Here is a 20,381-nt window from a genome sequence, read left to right as displayed (position 1 = left end):
TTCTATCGTGCGATTTTATTCTGTCATCGATGATTAAACCATTATTCTTATTCTCTCGTAGATGGAAAGAACGCGTAATACATCTACTGACGGACAAGGGCTAGAGCCCCCCAGTGACAACTATGACCAGGGGTAGAGGTCGAGGCCGAGGTCATGCTAGAGGCCGAGGCAGAGGCAGAGGTAGAGCTCAGTCTAGAGCTCGAGCAACAACACCTGTTGTAGAACCTCAGGTGGATCTTCAGGAGGAGCTTCCAGTTCAGACTGTACCGGTTGGACCAGTTCAAGTTTCGGAAGGATTCATAGCTACTCCAGTGCTTCAGGACGCTCTAGTCCGTTTGGTGAGCCTAAGGGAGGGTGTGGCCCAGAATGGTACATTTCCAGTGACACCAGCCGTCTCACAGGCTGGGGGAGGAGCACAAACTCCTACTACTCCCGCTCCGGGGCAGACAACTCCTCAGTATTAGCCCATCCAGTTGGGGTAGTTCAACCAATTATTGCAGCACACACCGGTGATAATCCTGCTTTATCTTCTGAGGCATTGTTGAGATTGGACAAGTTTACCAAGTTATTCCCAATCCATTTCAGTGGTACACCTTCTGAGGACCCGTAAGATTTTCTTGACCGCTGCTATGAAGTATTGCAAAATATGGGTATAGTTGAGACCAATGGGGTCAATTTTGCTGTATTTCAGATGACGGGTTCCGCCAAGAGGTGGTGGAGAGATTATGTATTTACCAGACTAGTTGGTTCGCCTGCACTTACCTGGGAGCAGTTCTCGCAGCTATTTCTGGAGAAGTTCCTTCCTATCATACTGAGAGAGTATTACCGCAAGCAGTTTGAGCGTCTTCAGTAGGGCAGCATGTCACTCATTTAGTATGAGACCCGTTTTGTGGATCTAGCCCATTATACTCTTCTTCTGCTTCCTACCGAGAGAGAGAGAGAGGGGAGGTTCATTGATGGACTCGTTCAACCTATCAAGCTACAGATGGCCAAGGAGACCGGGTGTGAGATTTCTTTTCTGACAGATGCTAATGTTGCCAGGCGAATCGAGATGGTTCTTTCACAGGATAGAGGGCCATTGTCAAATAAAAGGCCCCATCATTCCGATAATGTCAGAGGCTCCTCATCTTGTGGGAGGGGTACTTTTGGTAGGGGACATCCTCCCAGGCCATTTTATTCAGCACTTCAGACTTCTCATGGTGCATCAGGGAGTCATGGCCCTTATGTTCCTTACCCCGGGCAGCCAACATTTATTGCACATTTAGCTCCTATCAGTGCACAACCACTTCAAAGTCACTACGGTGGTTATCCGACCCTTCCGGGTCATCTTCAACTTCAGCAGCCGCGACAGTAGGATGGGTGTAATAAGTGTGGGAACATTGGTCATATCATGAGGTATTGCCCTAGGTTGTCGAGTAATAGATCTCAGTAGGAATCTCGTGCCGTCATACCTGCACCGGTTTCTCCACCGCCCGCCCGGCCAGCTAGGGGTAGGGGTCATACAACTAGAGGTGGAGGTCAGGCTGTTAGAGGTGGAGGACAACCAGTTAGAGGCCATCCCAGAGATGTAGCTCCGAGTGGTGGGACCCAGCCCCGATATTATACTTTTCCAGCTAGGCCTGAGGCCGAGTCATCCGATGCCGTGATCACAGGTATTGTTCTAGTTTACCATAGAGATGCTTCAGTTTTATTTGATCCAGGATCTACTTATTCCTATGTGTCCTCCTACTTTGCTTCATATTTGATTGTGCCTCTTGATTCGTTAAGTGCTTCTCTGCACGTGTCCACACCGGTAGGGGATTCTATCGCTGTAGATTATGTCTATCGTTCGTGTGTGGTTACTATTAAGAGTCTTGAGACTAGTGTGGATCTTTTATTTCTCAACATGGTTGATTTTGACGTCATACTGGGTATGGATTGGCTGTCACCTTATCATGTTATATTGGATTATCATGCCAAAACCACCTTAGCCATGCCGAGGTTACCTCGATTAAAGTGAAAAGGAACTCATGGTCATTCTACCAGTGGGGTTATTTCCTATATGAAGGCTCGTAGTATGGTCGAGAAGGGATGTCTAGCCTATTTGGCTTATATCCGTGATCCCAGAGCGGATGTTCCTTCTGTGGATTCAGTCCCAGTTGTTCGTGAATTTCCAGAAGTAGTTCCTGCAGATTTTACTGGGATGCCAACTGACAGAGATATTGACTTTTGTATCGATTTGGCTCCGGGTACTCAGCCCATTTCTATTCCACCATACCGTATAGCCCCACCGGAGTTGAAAGAATTGAAGGAGTAATTACAAGACTTGCTTGATCAGGGATTCATTAGACCTAGTGTCTCGCCTTGGGGTGCACCAGTGTTATTTGTAAAGAAGAAAGATGATTCAATGCTGATGTGTATAGATTATCGGCAGTTGAACAAGGCTACTATCAAGAAAAAGTATCCATTACCAAGAATCGATGATCTATTTGATCAACTTCAGGGTGCTAAGGTGTTTTCGAAGATTGACTTGAGGTCTGGCTATCATCAGTTAAATATTAGGGCATCTGATGTCCCGAAGACAGCTTTTCGGACCCGGTATGGGCATTATGAATTCTTAGTGATGTCATTCAGGCTTACCAACGCCCCAACAACATTTATGGATTTGATGAATCGGGTGTTCAAGCCCTATCTGGATTCATTTGTGGTTGTATTCTTTGATGACATCTTGATTTACTCCAGCAGCCGGGAGGAGCATGAGCAACATCTTCGGATTGTGCTTCAAACTTTGAAGAATAATTAGTTATATGCCAAATTTTCAAAATACAAGTTTTGGTTAAACTCAGTTGCCTTTTGGGGTCATGTTGTATCGGCAGAAGGCATAAAGGTGGATCCTAAGATGATTGAGGCAGTTCAGAACTAGCCAAGGCCTACTTCAGTTACATAGATACGGATTGTTTTGGGTTTGGCGGGTTATTATCGCCAGTTCGTGGAAGGGTTTTCATCTATAGCAATCCCATTGACCAGACTGACCCAGAAAGGTGTCCCATTCAGATGGTAAGGCGAGTGTGAGTTGAGTTTTCAGAAGCTCAAGACTTCTTTGACTACGACGCCAGTGTTGGTACTGCCCACAAATTCAGGATCTTATACGGTATATTGTGATGCATCTCACATTGGGCTTGGTGCAGTATTAATGCAAGATGGTAGGGTAATTGCATACGCGTCGCGACAATTGAAAGTTCACGAGAAGAATTATCCTGTTCATGACTAGAATTGGCAGCCATTGTTCATGCGCAGAAAATTTGGAGGTATTACCTTTACTGTGTCTTGTGTGAGGTATTTACTGATCATCGTAGCCTACAATATGTGTTCAAACAAAAAGATCTCAATTTGAGGCAGAGAAGATGGTTGGAGCTGTTGAAAGACTATGATATCACCATTTTGTATCACCCCGAAAAGGCCAATGTGATGGCCGATGCTTTGAGTAGAAAGACTATGAGTATGGGCAGCCTTGCACATATTCCGGTTAGTGAGAGGCCGTTAGTTGTTGATGTTCAAACTTTGCCCAATCAGTTAGTGACATTAGATGTTTCAAAATCCAATCGGGTTCTAGCATACACATTCACTTGGTCTTCTTTATATGAACGTATCAGAGGGCAACAGTATGATAATCCTCATTTTCTGGTCCTTAAGGACACAGTGCGGTACGGTGGTGCCAAGAAGGTTGATGTGGGAGATGATGGAGTTCTGCGGATGCAGGGTCGTATTTGTGTTCCTAGTGCGGATGGGCTTCATGAATTAATTCTTGAAGAGGCCCACAGTTCCCGAAATTCTATTCATCCGGGTGCCGCCAAAATGTATCAAGATTTGCGGCAATATTATTGGTGGAGGAGAATGAAAAAGGATATAGTTACATATGTAGCTCGGTGTCTGAATTGTCAGCAAGTTAAGTATGAGAATCAGAGACCTGGCAGTTTACTTCAGAAGTTAGAAATTCCTGAGTGGAAGTGGGAGCATATCACTATGGATTTTGTTGTTGGGATCCTACAGACTTAGAGAAAGTTCGACGCAGTATGGGTCATTATGGAAAGGTTGACCAAGTCGGCACATTTCATTCCAGTAAAAGTTACCTATTCTTCAGAGTGGTTAGTAGAGATTTACATCCACGAGATTGTCCGCCTTCACGGTGTGCCCGTGTCTATCATTTCTGATCGAGGTACACAGTTCACCTCGTACTTATGGAGGGATGTACAATATGAGTTAGGCACGCGGGTTGAGTTGAGTACAATATTTCATCCATAGACAGACGGACAATCAGAACGTACTATTCAGATATTGAAATATATGCTTCGCGCTTGTGTTATAGACTTTGGAGGTTTTTGGGATCAATTCTTGCCACTTGCAGAGTTTGCCTATAATAACAGTTACCAGTTGAGCATTCAGATGGCTCTATATGAAGCATTATACGGGAGATAATATCGTTCGCCAGTTGGCTGGTTTGAACCAGGAGAGACTCGGTTGTTGGGTACCGATTTGGTACAGGATGCCTTGGATAAGGTCAAGATTATTCAAGATCGACTTCGCACAGCTCAGTCTAGGCAAAAGAGTTATGCCGACCGTAAGGTTCGTGACGTTGCATTCATGACAAGAGAAAGAGTATTGCTACGAGTTTCACCTATAAAAGGTGTAATGAGATTCGGAAAGAAGGGCAAGTTGAGCCCTAGGTATATCAGACCCTTTGAAATTCTTGAAAGGGTGGGTGAAGTAGCCTACATGTTTGCACTACCACCAAGTTTATCAGCAGTTCATCCGGTATTACATGTATCCATGCTCCGAAAATATCATGGTGATCCATCCCATGTGTTAGACTTCAGCTCAGTTCAATTGGACAAAGATTTGACTTATGAGGAGGAGCCGATAGCTATTCTAGCTCGGCAGGTCCGTCAGTTGAGGTCTAAGAGTTATCCTTCATTTCGGGTACAATGGAGAGGTCAGCTGATTGAGGCAGCGACCTGGGAGTCCGAGTCGTGCATACGGAGTAAATATCCACATCTTTTCACCAACTCAGGTACTTCTCTAATTTTGTTCGAGGACGAACGTTTGTTTTAGAGGTGGAGCTTGTGATGACCCAAAAAATATCATTTTTAATTTAAACATTCATTTATGTGTTCTATGAAGATGTTGAGAGCTTACCTGCTATGAGTTACGTATCACCTGAATAGTTGATGTTAATGGCATTCCTTTTCTAGCAATATATTGCTTTTGATGTCGCTGTTAGTATTGTTTTCATGTTGTGTTACGTTGATTGGATTATGTATGTGTTGTTAGGATTGGTTTCTGGGATTCTCTGGCAGGTGGATAGGCCCAGTTACAAAGGAAACTCTGGCGAAGTTTTTGGAAATTTTGGGAGTTAGTAAAAATTCGGGAAATATTGAAATGGGTGAAAGAAGAGATAAGTTCTGTTATGGTTTGGGGGCGGACTCTACTTCTCATTTGAGGACTATTAATATTATGGATACTAATTGGATATGATAACAAGTGTACTAGGCATATTATAAGTGATGTGGGGTCTAAGGAGAGGCCTAAGTCTAAGTCAAGTTGGAAAATTTCATAATAGACTAAAGTTTCAAATGAGTACGCACAAAGACCAAATTTTGAACTACCATATATACTTATATATTAGGATTTATGTGATGATCTACGTATCAAATGAAAGATATTCGAGTCTAGTTTCTAACTCTTCAAACCGTTTGTTGTTTGAATACTCCTACAAGAAGTTATGACTAAATTACCAAAGGCTGGCAGAATGTGAGTCTGCGACCAATCTGCGATCACAGAACCATTATGTGATCGCAGAAGTTGTTATGCGACCGCAAAACTGGTCACATACCTATCCAGAGAAGCCCATTTATAGGCACCAATTCTACGGTGCATTGTGCGACCCACATACCCATTCTGTGGTCCATTATACGACCATAGACCTAGTTTTGGAATATTAATTTTCCTATTTTCATAACCCGACCCCATTATGATAAATATGCTTTGGGGCTTATTTTTGGGGAATTATCTGATGATTTTAGAGAGAAGTGAGATTATTTTAGAGAGATAAAGAAGCTCAAGTACTTTGTTCATCAAAAATCTTGTTCAAGCTTTGAAATCCAACAAGGAATTATCACAAGATCTTCACCCAAGAGGTAAGGTCTAACCCCTATTCTTTAATTTCGAGTTTGGATAAAGATGGGTGATTATGTGTGTGATTCTTGCATGTGAGAGTATTAGTTATACATGATTGTACCAATAAGGTTATGGGAATATTGTTGAGTTCAAATGGGTAAATATTAGATTGAAAATGGTAGAAATCTTCAAACAGAACTTTAATTGAGGATTTGAAAGGCAATCCGATATCAGAATTCGATAATTTTTGTGTGGTTGAACTCGTATCGGAACGGGTATTCGGGTTTTGTGAGTTTTTCCGGGATTTGAGACGTGGTTCCCACTGTTAATTTTTAAAATAAATTTCGAATTTTAATCTGGAAAATTTATAATTTCATATAGAATTAGTTCCTACGATTCGTGTTGAGTATGTTGAATTGTTTGTGATTAGATTCGAAACTTTCGGATACGAATTCGCGAGGCAAAGGTGTATTGAAATCTTAAAATTTGTTTGCAAAACGAGGTAAGTGTCGTGGTTAACCTTGACTTGAGGGAATAGAACCCTTAAATTATTTGTTATGTAAAATGCATGTGAACGACGTATAGGCGAGGTGACGAGTGTCTATACATCGTCAAATTAATTGTTTGCATAATTACTTGAAAAATCATAAATCGTTTAAAATCATGAATTAATTATTATATTAATTGTTCTCTCGTGTTCTTTGCTCAATATCATGCCTTGAATCCATGCTATAATTGCTACATACTTATTTGATTTATGTGACTTAATTGCCACTTGACGTTTAGCATACTAATTATTAAAATGCCTATTACATCGTTAATTTTCATAATTAATTGTTACTTGTCATCACTTATTTCTAATAAATCATAATTATTGTATGCTTGTTGTCTTATTATTTCATATTAATTATTGTATTTATTGGAGTAATTTCTTTTATAAGAATTGGTAAATGAATATATTGGAGGAGCGGGTTGCACGCCGCAACGGAAATGAAAATGAATATATTGGAGGAGCGGGTTGCACGCCGCAACAGAATTGATTGAAATGAATATATTGGAGGAGCGGGTTGCACGCCGCAACAGAATTGATTGAAAATATATATATTGGGATCGGGTTGCACGCCGTAACAGAATTGAATATGAATATATTGTGGGATCGGGTTGCACGTCGCAACGGAAACTGATTGAAATAATAATTAGTTATGACTGCCGAGTTGGCTTCAACTGTTGAAAAGAGATACATATTTTATTCTATTATTATTGTTATTATTGTTATTGCGTACAAATTAATGTAAGTGACCTGCCTTAGCCTCATCACTTCTTCGTCGAGGTTAGGCTCGGCACTTACTGGGTAAATGGGGTCGGTTGTACTCATACTACACTCTGCACTTCTTGTACAGATATCGGAGTTGGTCCCAACGATGTATAGTAGATTTGCTCGGATTCAGTTATTCGCAGGAGACTTGAGGTATAGCTGCATGGCGTTCGCAGTTCTGAAGTCCTCTTCCACTTTATCATAGCCGTATATTTTTTTCAGACAACTTTATTTTCATTCAGATCTTTATTTGTATTATTCTAGTAGCTCGTGCACTTGTGACATCAATTCTGGGATGGTCTATATTTAGACATCGCTATTATTATGGATTATTCACTACATTTCAGACTTTACTTCCACATTTGTTTCTTTGTTATTAATTAATTTAATAATTATTTAAAAATGGCTAATATTATTCTAGTGTTGGTTTGCTTAGCAAGTGAAATGTTAGGCATCATCACAGTCCCGAAGGTGTGAACTTTGGGTCGTGACAGTAATATTAATTTAATCATCAAGAATATGATTATATTTTTAATTTGACAAGAATGAGTCGCTCTAGTGGTTAGCACCCTCCACTCGTCTTCCTAATTAATTAGCGGAGTGGTTCTCCAACATTTTTCATCTGCAATCTTCTATATATCCTGACAACATCGAATATGAATGGTGTTTTCACTAAACTAAACTTTCCCCAGAAAATGTTCTTATTCCCTAATCTTTTAAGTTGAACCATTTTTATTGCTTCTTTATTTGTATTTATATTCAATCAATAGAAAGAAAATATCGAGATCAATTGACTATATATGTATTGTGGCTTTCGACAGGTGGAAGAGCTATCTGATTCTGCTATTAGTGTGTTCCTATATGACTATTTTATGAAGTCATGAATCTATGAGGTAGTTATTTTGTTTACGTAGTATAAACTCAATAATTCGACATAAAAATACAATTTCTTATGAGGGAAAAGTCTTGAAGAGGAATCAAAAACTTAGAAAAGAATATTTGGGAGTTAACCATGTTAAACTTTAATTAGAAGCCTTTCTTGACTTCTGATCTATGTCAAGTAGCATTGAAATTGGATATTTAATCTTTTTTTCTATAACACCTCAATGAAATTACTGTATACACTTTTGTGATTGTATCTTTGACTTTATAACATTTAGAATTAGGTTTATGTATTGTCCAGGTGGATGAGCTATAGGAGTGAATGTGACTCTAAGTAGTGCTTTTCTTCAAGACTCATGTGAAAACTTTCTCCATAGATCGTTGAATTCATCCCCTTCGTTCAAATATATGTTGGTAAGAACTTTTTCATTAATATTATCAATGCGTCAACTATATTAAATTGGTTCTTTTTTAAATAAGCACAGATGAATACTTATTTTTTATCTTTTTAATATCTTATCTAAAACAGAAGGTTTGAAAATGTATAATCATATGGATGGAACTCTTTTACCACCCTTTTTGTGTATTTTTTGTCTATTTGAATGATTATTTTCTCAAATCATGATATCCAAAGGAGCAGGTGGGAACGGCTGAAAACACTTTTGAACGTGTAAGGAAGTCCAATTTATTATGGGGTGGCAAAAAAATAAAGGCTTTTTCCAAGTCTTTTTTTGCCTTTATGTTCTTACTTTTCAGTTTTATTTTATAAAATCCGTTTAGTGATGCTTTGAGTCTCTTTAGTTACATACATTTTTATGCCAATGAAAGAAATAGAAGGAAAATATAAAGGAAATGGAAAAGAAAAGTTAAAATATTAGAGAACAGATTCATAAAATTTGATTCCGATCCGTTGATTTGGGCGATATATCAAATTCATATTTTTTCCTCCTTTTCATTCCGTGTTATTATTATTTTCAGATACTCTGAAAAAATATGAAATGCTCGAAAATGGTCTAAGTGAATAGGTGGGTCATTACAACGTAACTTTAGTCCTTGGAAGGAGTAATCCATTTTATGCTCATACATAAAGATCAATTTTTCTTGATTTTTTTCTCTTTCTTTACATGTCCTTTTAAGAAAAATAAAAAATTATAGTATGTATATATTATACAAAAATCAAACATCTCTTGCGACTAAAAGTCTTAACTGGTGAAAAAGTAGAAAATTTATAAAATTAATAGTGATTAATAAAATCGATTAAAACTTGAAATTTAATCTGTTTGCGTTTGAAAACTAAAATGAACCTTTAACATAGTTTATATTCGGATGTTTGTAAAAGACGCGAAGCGCGGATAAAATTACTAGTTATCATATATATGTTAATTGTCAAATACAATAACAAAAAGGTATATCCACTGTAGTGCTGAAATCAATTAATTAAGTAAATAAAAATATTAGTTCTTGTAATAATAAATAGTGTAGTAATAAAGTTGAATCAACATATGGCAACATCAAGATTACTTTCTAAAGATAATAGTAACTCTTTTCCATTGTGATCATGATTCCGAAAATTTTAATCTCATTCACAATTTCATCTTATCTACTCCACCTCATCAAATGTCTTAAAAATTAAAAGTAAACTTAAAAGGAAAAAAGGATAATATTTCCAAGTTTGCATATATATATATATATGCACGGGCATATGCCCGACAGTGTATAGAGATCTCAGAAGTTCAATTTTGTAGAGTTTTAGAGCAAAACAAATTAGAAAGCAACACCCTTTCTCCCCTCCAAGTGCAGACATACATACATTGGTACACTCCTTCATATTCTTTATTTCTCATATAATTTGGCTGAAGGAAAAAAAAGTCTCGGATTTAGCTACCATTGCAGCATAAGTAATATCCTGTTCTGAGTCCTGTTGTGTTCTTTCTGGCATGCAATGTCAACAGGAAATGCTTATGCATCTTCCAGCAAGTGGTAGGTTGTTTCTGCAAAATGGTTTGGATCTTCCACTTGCATCGCTGTTCAAATTCATATAAGATTCAGTTCTAATAGGCACAAATGAGCATTTGACAAATTGTTAGATGCATTAGTTAGCAGTACAATATTACTGAAGGGAAAAAGTATTTGTGTGGAATTTCAAACTGATAACTATTGGTTTCATAACAACAATCAAAATTCTCATGCTTACTTGTAAGGGCTTTGGTAAGATCAAATTAAGCACTGAAAAAAAGCTACTGAAAGTGGAATCCAATGCCACTAACAAAAGTGTCAAAACCCAAATCATTAACAAAATAATTCTTATTACAGTTTACAAGCAACATATTACTCACTTCTGCAGCTATCCAAGTTGAGAAGAATAATTAAAGCTGGATTTGGTATCGAAATATTATCCAATTATTAACCAAATGCCTTAAAACTGAAGAATAATTGCTCCATCTTTGGTTTCTCTTGCTTCCATGTAAATCTATGATATATAAAGCCTTGGAAAATAATTCAACAATGTAAAGAAAATCTGGACTCTAAGCCTCTAACAAATAAAAATACAATTAGAAGAAAAAAAGAGCACAGGTGAAATAGAAGCAAAAAAGCAAAATCTGCGCAACTAAAGGAATAACCAATCTTGCAAAAGTGACAATATTAAATTTTTCATTAGTTCCTCCTCCAACTCTCCGTACATCTCAGAAGAACTTGTGCAGCAAAATCCAACTCAGACATTACTTGCTTTCCTTAAATTGGAAAAGGAAAAAAAGTAAAAGAGTTGGTCATTGGATGAGGTTACAACATGATTTTAGGGAGTTTTTGGCCAATATTGTCCCTTATCTTTGAGGATAGGTCTATTTTGGTCCCTCGAATATAGTCCTGAGCATATTTAGTCCCTTAAGTATGCTAAAGTGAAGCACCTTTAGTCTCACTCACACAATGTGTTCAAAAACTAACGGTGTTACCCAACTCTGATTCATGAAGCAAATCTTCTGCTCTGAAGCAAAACGTTTACTCTCCTTTTATTGGATAATGAACGATACTTTAAGATACTTACTGCAGGAATATCAATGGTTGTTAGAGCCATCTCCTAAGGCGCAAGGAAGATTTCGCTAATAGAGAACTCGTCAAACACTTTTATGATCAATAGCGATAACCCCTAATATTACAAACTGATAGAAAGAGAAATGGATTATATCGTAAATCATACGATGGGTTATTATACTTCACTGCTGGTACGACAGATTTACAAACATGAGGTTTACCAACTATATTCAATTTTCAGTTTCTCAACACAGGTTTATGCCGAGTTGAATGTTCTTTTGCAATGATTGTATTCTCTTAAATTATTTTAAAATCCTCCACTTTTCTATCTACGGTGCATCATCATTCCCATGTTCCTATAATATATTTGAAATTAACCTACATTTTTCTAATTTTTCCTTATTAAGGCTCAGGAGAAAATAAGCTCCTTCGTTTTTAAAGTACCGTATGAGCTGTCTAGTACTATATTTTCACCGACTGACCAAAGCAATAATTTCCAAACAGATTGAACCCCTCTAACAAATAACAAACTCAACTTACTCCAGATTATTTCTCATTAATGTACCAGTATAATTTTTTTATTTTTTTTAAAAGGGGAGTAAGTTAAATATTAAATAGAGGAATAGTTTAGCAGTAATGTATCAGTATCTTCTAAACAGTCAACGTAGAGCAGAAAAGATCTGAGAAGAGAGTTATAAAATTTGATGAAAGACCATATGTCCACGAGAGAGGGCGATTTTCTAAAGCTATTTCAGGTTAGTGTATCTCAAACGTTCAAGGAAAGTTGATCAATGGAAAATATGTGGGGTTCTCTTCCTTTGGACAGGAAAGGATGGTTAAAATTTTTGGTACTGATTTGTGCTTAGAAATTAAAAATCTTGTAACACGTCATCTCTAAATCCTATGATCTCACTCTACCCTCCTCATTCACCCCATTATATCAAAACTACCAACCCAACAATAGAAACTCCTGAAAGACCAAAAAGAGATGTATGGCAGCCCGGTGCACTAAGCTCCCGCTATGCGCGGGGTCCGGGAAAAGACCAGACCAAAAAGAGATGTATGAGCTATGTAATTCTAAAACAGATATAACAGATAATTTCCTTGCTCATACTTGAAATTAACGGCTATAAGACAAAGAAACTACTGCTACTTATAGGATTGACTATGCATATTTAGTTATTTACATCCTTTCAAATTTCAGATGTAAAAGCACCTGGTCATCTTTCATTGTCGTCAAACAAAATAGCCTTTCATTATATTTTGTATATACACCCTCAAAATATGAGTAACCAAGGACTTGTATGTTTGACATATTGAAATACTTGCACTATATATTTTTTTTTTGGACTTTTCTACTATCTGCATTTTCCTCCGCCACGTCCCCATCAATAATGATAGTATAACACTCATAGTCGCTTACCTTTCTCGCCACAACTTTAATTGTTGTGCACTCTTCACTCCAATAAAAATCTAATTTCAGCAGATAAAACATATGATCCAGCTAGCAAAGAAGTAGTATAGTTGTGAAAGAGTTAAAGGATGCTTCTAGAAGCATGCAAATTACCTTCAAAAATCAACCATAACTCGACAAGGCCTAAAGAGAACTTACCATATCTCCAGGAAAAAATGTCATTGTTTAGATAAATAGAATAGAAGTTCAAATATTTAGGACGGGAAAGTACTACCTGTACCTCTGTCGCTTTATCATAGTTAAGACACCAATGTCTAGTGATGGTAATTCTGTCCTTTAAGAATGGTCCACACTCTGTCAAAATATTCAGAGCAGCGTATCTATTAGGTTTCTGGAAATTCATGTATGGTCATGATACGATAAACAATCAGATTTGACCAAACACAAAAAAAACGCCAAGACACTTCCCACATAAGTGGATGAAAGGAACCTATAAAGAAGGGAAGGAAGGAATTATGTGGCTAGCCATTTTAACACTATGTCCGCCATAGTTGTAGAATACATGCTTCAATCTCGTTTATAAAAACAACACAAGAAGAGAAACAAATATATAAATAAATAATAAAAAGATGAATATGAAAGAGGAACCATATTCATGTCTGTTACACCTCCTGAATGTCTGTTACAGAAGTGTGAGTTCAATTCTCATTATCTTGTCTTTCACCTTTATATTTCTCTGATTGTATTATGTAATAAAAGAAAAAGGTTTTAAAAATATAAAAAAGGAATAGAAACTATCAAGATTTGCAGTCTAGTGATACCAATTGACAGTGTCTTACCAAATAAATGTAAATTCAATTCTCATAATTCTCTCCTCCGCCCTTCTATTTCCCTGATTTCACAGTTTAAAAAAGGAAAAAGAATTAAATATAAAGATAGAAGAGGACAGAGGTGGGGGATGGGGATGTTATGGATTTCCATTCAACTGGCTGAAAGGCCAGATTTTGAGGTAAAATGAAAAGTGAACAAAAGAATCTTATGCCCATTTTAACTTGATTGATGCTAGGGTCGAAAACAGGATCATATGAGAAGAAGCTTAATGATAAGGAAGCCATGGTATAAGAATCTTATATATACATAGAATTGAAACAGTAAAAACTAATAGTAGAGGTTTACAGATTAACACTTAACACTTGATGTATCTGCTTTGTATTTACTTAAATGTTCTTGCTTTTATCCTTCTTTATCTTCTTTCTATTCTTATGTTTCTGCCATCTTACAACCACTTAATCTTTCCTATACTCTCACCCTCAACTTTAAAGACAGAAAATATAAATACCTACAATCACTATAAGAGTTGAAAGCTATTAATCAATGGCCTACCAACCTTGTATCAGTTCCTTCAGCTAATGAATCTGGTGCAAGAATGGAAGCCTTCTATTGGAAGAATCAACGTTGTTCGCTATGTGCATGACCTTCACTGTTAGGAATACCGTAATAGATAATATATAGGTTTGAATTCAGTTTTATCTTATCAGATATTATAGTTGTGATAGGATAGATACATATCTCTTTGTATCTTATCTCCTAGTCTTGTATAGCTAATACAACTCTAAGCTATAGAATGTATAACTTGTATATAATGAGGGATTCCTCAATGAATGAAAGCAAGCAGCCTTTTATCTCAAGATCAATTCCTTACATTCACTTCTAGCTTCAATCGACTATTAGTGTTCTGTAAAGCTTCTTCTGAAGCCATCAGCCGACGAAGTAGAAAGATGAGAACCATGAATTGTTATCTGTAACAAATAAAACAAATATACCAATGAATGAAACAACATACAACAATCATAAGTGACATCATATACCAATCATATGTGACATTCATATACGAAACTATACCATGTAATCTGCACATGGAAAGTAAATATTCATGAAACACCATTTTCCCGTAAAACATCTAGAATAAGAAAAAGGTAAACAGAAAGATACCAAACAACGTTATAATCCAAGCACATTTTGTAGTTCATAGTATGTCGCTTTTCCAACCAAAGAATGAACTTCTTTAGCTTTGAAGCATCTAAGTTTCGAACTGGAACGAACATCAACTATGTAACTGTAAAAGATTGAGATTTGAAACCGACAAAAGTACAACAATTAAACTCAATACATAACCTTTTGACGATACAGATGATAATAGAAACAAATGAAAAGCTTCATGGAACCAAAGGAGAACTTCAGTTGACATAAGTAGGCACCTCAGTGGTACCCATATTCTTAAAACTTGATTATGTGGAAGAATTGAATGGTGAAGAAAGGCTAAGGGGCTAAAATAGATACAAAGTCGACCTAAAAGAGAGAGCGACATCATGCTCACCTAGAAAGGTTCATGGCTGTCGAAACCACTGGAAATAAGAATAAAAATTATGACATGCATAAACAATTAGAGAGCTTGCTTAAGAGAGCTTAAGAGAGGAACTGAAAAGTAAGAACCGAACAACTGAATAAGAGCGCTTAAGAGAGGGAACGTAATATATTGCTTTGTTATCCGTGAATGTCTCCTTACAAAATGATTGGAACCCTCTTTATATAGTAGAGGAGTTCTACATATGGTACAATTCTAAATACAAAAGGAAATCATCTGATTGGCTAATCAACCGATCTTGACTTGATACATGCCGAGATCTCTGCCACAATCTTCGCCCGATCACGGATTCCTCGGCTTTCTGTTATTCGACTTAGTAGGCTTCTTTCGATCTCGCTATATCTCTATCCTTCTCGATCTCGACCTTAGCTGATCTCGATCTCGATCTATCGCTGAATCACGAGCTAGGCAATATTTATTCATGTAACGATCCAATATAACTTGGGATTGAACCTCGGTCTACCACCCCGGTCTCGATTAACCATACAAAATCAGGCAAGCCCGATTCTGACCGTATACAACTTAATTTGGATGTTCCGAATGTGAGATTGAATTTTTTTTTAGGCAATTTAAAATGAATATTTCATTTGAATATTCATTTTTATAAGAAGAACAAAAAGCTCATCCTATAGTCTCAAAATAAAAAATTCAAAATATCCAAACGCCCATCGCTAATAGTTTTGGTACTGTGGCCTTAACAAGTCAAACACAAACTCAACCGTATAAAATAGTAAAGAAATGAAAGGAATATTATTTATTTAATGAAAAACACATTAATTTAATGAACAAAATGGATTCGGATAAAAGGATCCGGTCCAATGGGCCCACCACCTCTCTCTCCCCAAAAACGTGGCACTCTCAATCAGAATATAACTCAGCCACCGCAACATAAAAAAGCCCACAGTACTGGTGAAAATACCAAGAGATCAAGCTCTCAAAAAAAGTCTCTAGGGTTTCGCTAGGGTTTGTTTCTGTGCTACTATGGCGTCGGAGAGTGATCAGGGACGTAGGATCAAGGGATCCGTGAAATGGTTCAATGATCAAAAGGGTTTCGGTTTCATTACTCCTGATGACGGCGGTGAAGATTTGTTTGTTCATCAATCTGGTATCAAATCTGAAGGCTTTCGTAGCTTAGCTGAAGGTGAAGTTGTTGAGTTTGAAGTTGAGTCTGGTGATGATGGCCGTACTAAGGCTGTTAATGTTACTGGACCGGATGGTGCACCTGTTCAAGGTGGTGGCCATGGCGGAAGCGGTGGAGGCGGCGGCGGGGGTCGATATGGTGGTGGAGGTGGATATGGCGGCGGTGGAGGTGGTAGATATGGTGGAGGTGATGCTGGTTACGGAGGTGGTCGGTATGGAGGTGATGGTGGATACGGCGGCGGTGGTGGTAATAGGTATGGTGGAGGCGGCGGATATGGCAGCGGCGGCGGTGGTGGAAGCGGGTGTTATAAGTGTGGAGAAGAAGGGCATTTTGCGAGGGAATGTACTCAGGGCGGCGGCGGCGGTTATGTTAGTGGAGGCGGCGGATATGGCAGCGGCGGCGGTGGATATGGTGGTAGTGGCGGAGGAGGGAGATATGGTGGTAGTGGCGGAGGAGGTGGTGGTGGTTGTTTCAAGTGCGGGGAAGAAGGGCATTTTGCACGTGAATGCCCTAACAGCAGTGGTCGTTGAAGCTCTGTAGAACTGAGAGGGTAAATGTGTATATTCACATTTTGCACTCCTTTTTCCTATGCTTTCTAGTACTTTTTTTTTGTTAATGTCATTTTGAAGTGTTAAAAGGGATGAACCATTTAATGTTTTTTTGAATGATCGTATTGCATATGGTCACCTTTTAGTTTCTTGAACTATTATTAGGATATGGTTATGGTTCCCTCTGCTTGATTATTGCCTATTAGGATTAGTGTAGTAATGGTTATGGACTAGTGTTTCAGCTTGAAGCTTTTGGAAATGTGCATTTTCTGTACATGTATATACATACATGTTTGGAAGATTGATCAATTATCAGCTGCTAGCTTTACGGTTTTGTAGTATTTTGCTGTTGTTTCTGTTTTTGCCTCTGTTTCCTTCCATCTATTTTCTGGCTCAGTAATAATTGTTACTATCTTTCTGGCCCTCTTTGTTGATATTGCTTGTTTCTATTGTTTTTTCATCTCTCTTGAGCCGAGTTTCCATTGGAAACAGCCTCTCTATCATAAGTTCTACACACTGCCTTCCAAGACTCCACTAGTGGAATCGACTCCGCTAGTGGGATTTCAGTGGGTTGTTATTGTTGTAGCTTTTATTGCCCTTCCATTTACATTTTACATATGCTGCTTTTATGTTTTTGTTCATAATATATGGTTATGGATGGAAATGAGCTTTTATTTATTGCTTGTGATTGTTTCTTTTCATCAGGCAGCATGTATTTTGAGATTGGTTCTTTGGGACCTTGGTTCTTTGTAAATTTATGAGAAACTGCTGGTAATTGACCGGTTCTGTGAATGAGTCTAAATTTGACTACATCAACAGTTGATATGAATGGTTTAGTTTGGTTTAGGTAGAGAGTATCTAGGGGTGCAAGACAACTCTCTAGATGGTTTAGTTTGGTTTAGGTAGAGAGTATCTAGGGGTGCGAGACAACTCTCTAAAGAACTCAACAAAATAGCCCTGTAACTTTGGGAGAAGGGGTGCCTCTTCACCCCGGGGTTGCGGTGACCAGGCCCGGGCAACTCTTTACCTTAAAGACAGGTCTTTGCAAAGTCGTAAGACCATGTATGTGGGCGTCTAATTAAGTGTAATGTGGAATGATGGTTGTGATTTGCGAACACCCTGTTGCTTTGAAGATTTGTATGCTAGACTGGCAAATTATTTTGTTTTAGTATGGAATGGACTTTGATAAGCGAGTTTGATAATTAAAGATCTCCAGTGATATTGCAATAATAATGCAATAAAACAAGTAACATTTCCTTGTCTGAGAGAATCAACATTCCTCAATGTTTGCTTTCACGTAGAGCAAGTTAAAGAGGAGAAATTCTTTCCATTAGTCGGTTATTTCTTCTTGATTCTACTCTTTCTATTCCTGTCAGCTTGCTTTTTCATCTGGATCTTTTGTCAAGTTCTATAAGGTATGTATCTTTTGTCTTCATCAATCATCTGTATCAACTTAGAAGAAAAAAAGAAAAAGAAAAAACCAGTTACATTGGCTTCATAGAGCCCCACCTAAACCAGGAAACGTATATGCATTTTTGTTTCATAATGCATAATATGATAATAACATTCGACAAATCAGATCATTTATAATCCTGATGGCTGACAAATAAGAACCATGGAACTTGAAAAAAGAAGCTTCTAACAGCTCTCTTCCCCTACTAACATGAAGGGAAAGATAAAGTACTACAAGTCTTGCACAGATGAAATGTTATCTCTGAATCTATGCTAATCAGAGAGTAAACTGTAAAAGCACAACTACAACAATGAACGATATGTTCTGTCGATTAGACAAGGTTAGTGTTTTGCCTATACAGCAAGGCTAATCTTATACACACTCCACTTTACACTGTATTCTTTTCTCATCATCTTCAAACTCACCACCTAAGTTCTGCGTCACTGTTTTCACTAGCAGTGTTAGAGCTGGATGTGGCCTTCCCAGCCGAGTGACTGAGATTTTCTGTTTGCTAGCATTAGCATACTCACTATGTTCTTGGATGGTTTCGCAAGGCAAGATGACTAACTAATAACCTGATAGTATTAGTTTGAGCAAATTGATCTTGACATTTAGGATGATGTGAAGCCAGTTCTGATATAGCCCAAGCCACCATAATTTGAACCTTCATGCTCCCTTCTTTGAGGATTTTCTCAAACACTGAACAAAACACCAGCTTTTACGATGTGTTCGGCGCTTTCTGGATCACGTTAAAAGAAGGCCAATTGCCCTTGAGGCATTTTCTTGACCCTCCATTGTTCCTTCTTTACCAACTTCAATAATGGTCCAACCCCGGCCACTTTCCTCTATGATCAACTTCCCATATCGTTCATTGTCCCGAGCCAACGATACAAGAGATAAAGCAGCTGTACCCGAACGTTCCTTTAAAGACCCTGAGCACAACATACTAATCTGTTTCCATATAAGACACAAAAATGGCTCGTTTGAGGCTATAGGAGGAATCCTAAGATATTCATCAGGCTGTGCTTGTATTCAATGTAAACCATTGGGTAAAATCTCCTACTAATATTCAATGTTCCTTTTTCTTTTTTTCCTGGATTCATAATGGAAGCTTTTGGTTGGTTGTTCAATTCACTTCCAACGTGTCAAATATTCAATCATTGCATTAGGGTAGGTTGTCTACCTCATACCGCTTAGGGTGCGGCTATTCTCCGGACCCTGCGTGGATGCGAGATTTTTCGTGCACTGGAGTGACCCTTTTTACCTTATAGTTTCTTAATATTTGTTGCACAAAACAAGTTTCTGTTTGATGAAAAAAAATGGAGGATGTATTATAAAAAAGAGACTACTTTTTTGAGAAACTGAACTGTTTTAACCAGAGGGACAAAAGAACATCGTAAATTTCTATATTGGGAATGACAGCTAAGAGTGTATTTCTTCTCATATATCATGTTCTTGCATATACTCAATTCCTCAAAACAATCTTACCACAGAAAACGAATTATAATAACAATTGAGTCTCGATTTCAAACAAGTTGGACCACACAAGACCTATATACAGACTAGAAAATAATCCATCTTCGGCAAGTAGGGGTGCACTCCTACTTGCTACTCAAACTATATACATAAAAATAAAATTTCTGAAACACGTACATATATACTATTTAGACCTATAAACATTCGTTCAGATTCAGAACTTCCCTTCAATCCTTGCATTTGTAAGACCAATGCATGCATCCACAAAATCTTCATCTATAAAGTCTGATGAAAATATCTGCAACCGATCACCATAACCTCGAGCAATACATTCCATAACAAACAGCCTCGCATACGGATGAATCCGATCTGTCACAGGTTTCACACACAGGACTGGATTATCAGCCTGTGGTGTGACCGTATTCTCCACTCTGTAAAAGAATTTCCGGGATGTTACAGGTGGCTGCTCACTCAAATGCTTCATGTTACTCTCGAACTTCGTTTCAGGTAAGTCAGTATCTATCCAGTTATCTTTTAGGTAACA

General features: G+C 37.8%; 2 protein-coding genes and 1 long non-coding RNA gene across 3 annotated transcripts in view; 1 reads left to right on the top strand and 2 right to left on the bottom strand.

Annotated features, from left to right (window-relative positions):
- Positions 1 to 13,986: 13,986 nt before the first annotated feature.
- On the bottom strand, positions 13,987 to 15,271 carry LOC108947061 (uncharacterized). Its single transcript, XR_001971471.3, has 3 exons — positions 14,787 to 15,271; positions 14,497 to 14,593; positions 13,987 to 14,269 (listed from the first exon to the last, which is right to left on the bottom strand). It is a non-coding gene; the product is annotated as an uncharacterized lncRNA (long non-coding RNA).
- Positions 15,272 to 16,053: 782 nt separating this feature from the next.
- LOC104107547 (glycine-rich protein 2-like) lies at positions 16,054 to 17,249 on the top strand. Its single transcript, XM_009616383.4, has one exon. The coding sequence runs from the start codon at positions 16,201 to 16,203 to the stop codon at positions 16,888 to 16,890; it is 690 nt and encodes a 229-aa protein (XP_009614678.1). The 5' UTR covers positions 16,054 to 16,200; the 3' UTR covers positions 16,891 to 17,249.
- A 2,596-nt stretch (positions 17,250 to 19,845) lies between these two features.
- The window catches only part of LOC104095801 (uncharacterized), a 1,589-nt gene continuing 1,053 nt past the window's right edge, over positions 19,846 to 20,381 (bottom strand). Inside the window, exon 2 of the mRNA XM_070187557.1 lies at positions 19,846 to 20,381. This exon is cut by the window's right edge and continues 433 nt beyond it. Within this exon, the coding sequence (XP_070043658.1) occupies positions 20,052 to 20,381 (330 nt within the window). The 3' untranslated portion in view covers positions 19,846 to 20,051.

Source organism: Nicotiana tomentosiformis, chromosome 10 (genome assembly GCF_000390325.3).
Source record: "Nicotiana tomentosiformis chromosome 10, ASM39032v3, whole genome shotgun sequence".
Classification (NCBI taxonomy): domain Eukaryota; kingdom Viridiplantae; phylum Streptophyta; class Magnoliopsida; order Solanales; family Solanaceae; genus Nicotiana; species Nicotiana tomentosiformis.
Note: the sequence above shows the minus strand (reverse complement) of the source record. Positions and strands in the feature narration are given on the sequence as shown.

Coding starts and splice junctions, on each gene's coding strand:
- LOC104107547 (XM_009616383.4), top strand. CDS start 16,201: ATGGCGTCGGAGAGTGATCAGGGACGTAGGATCAAGGGATCCGTGAAA.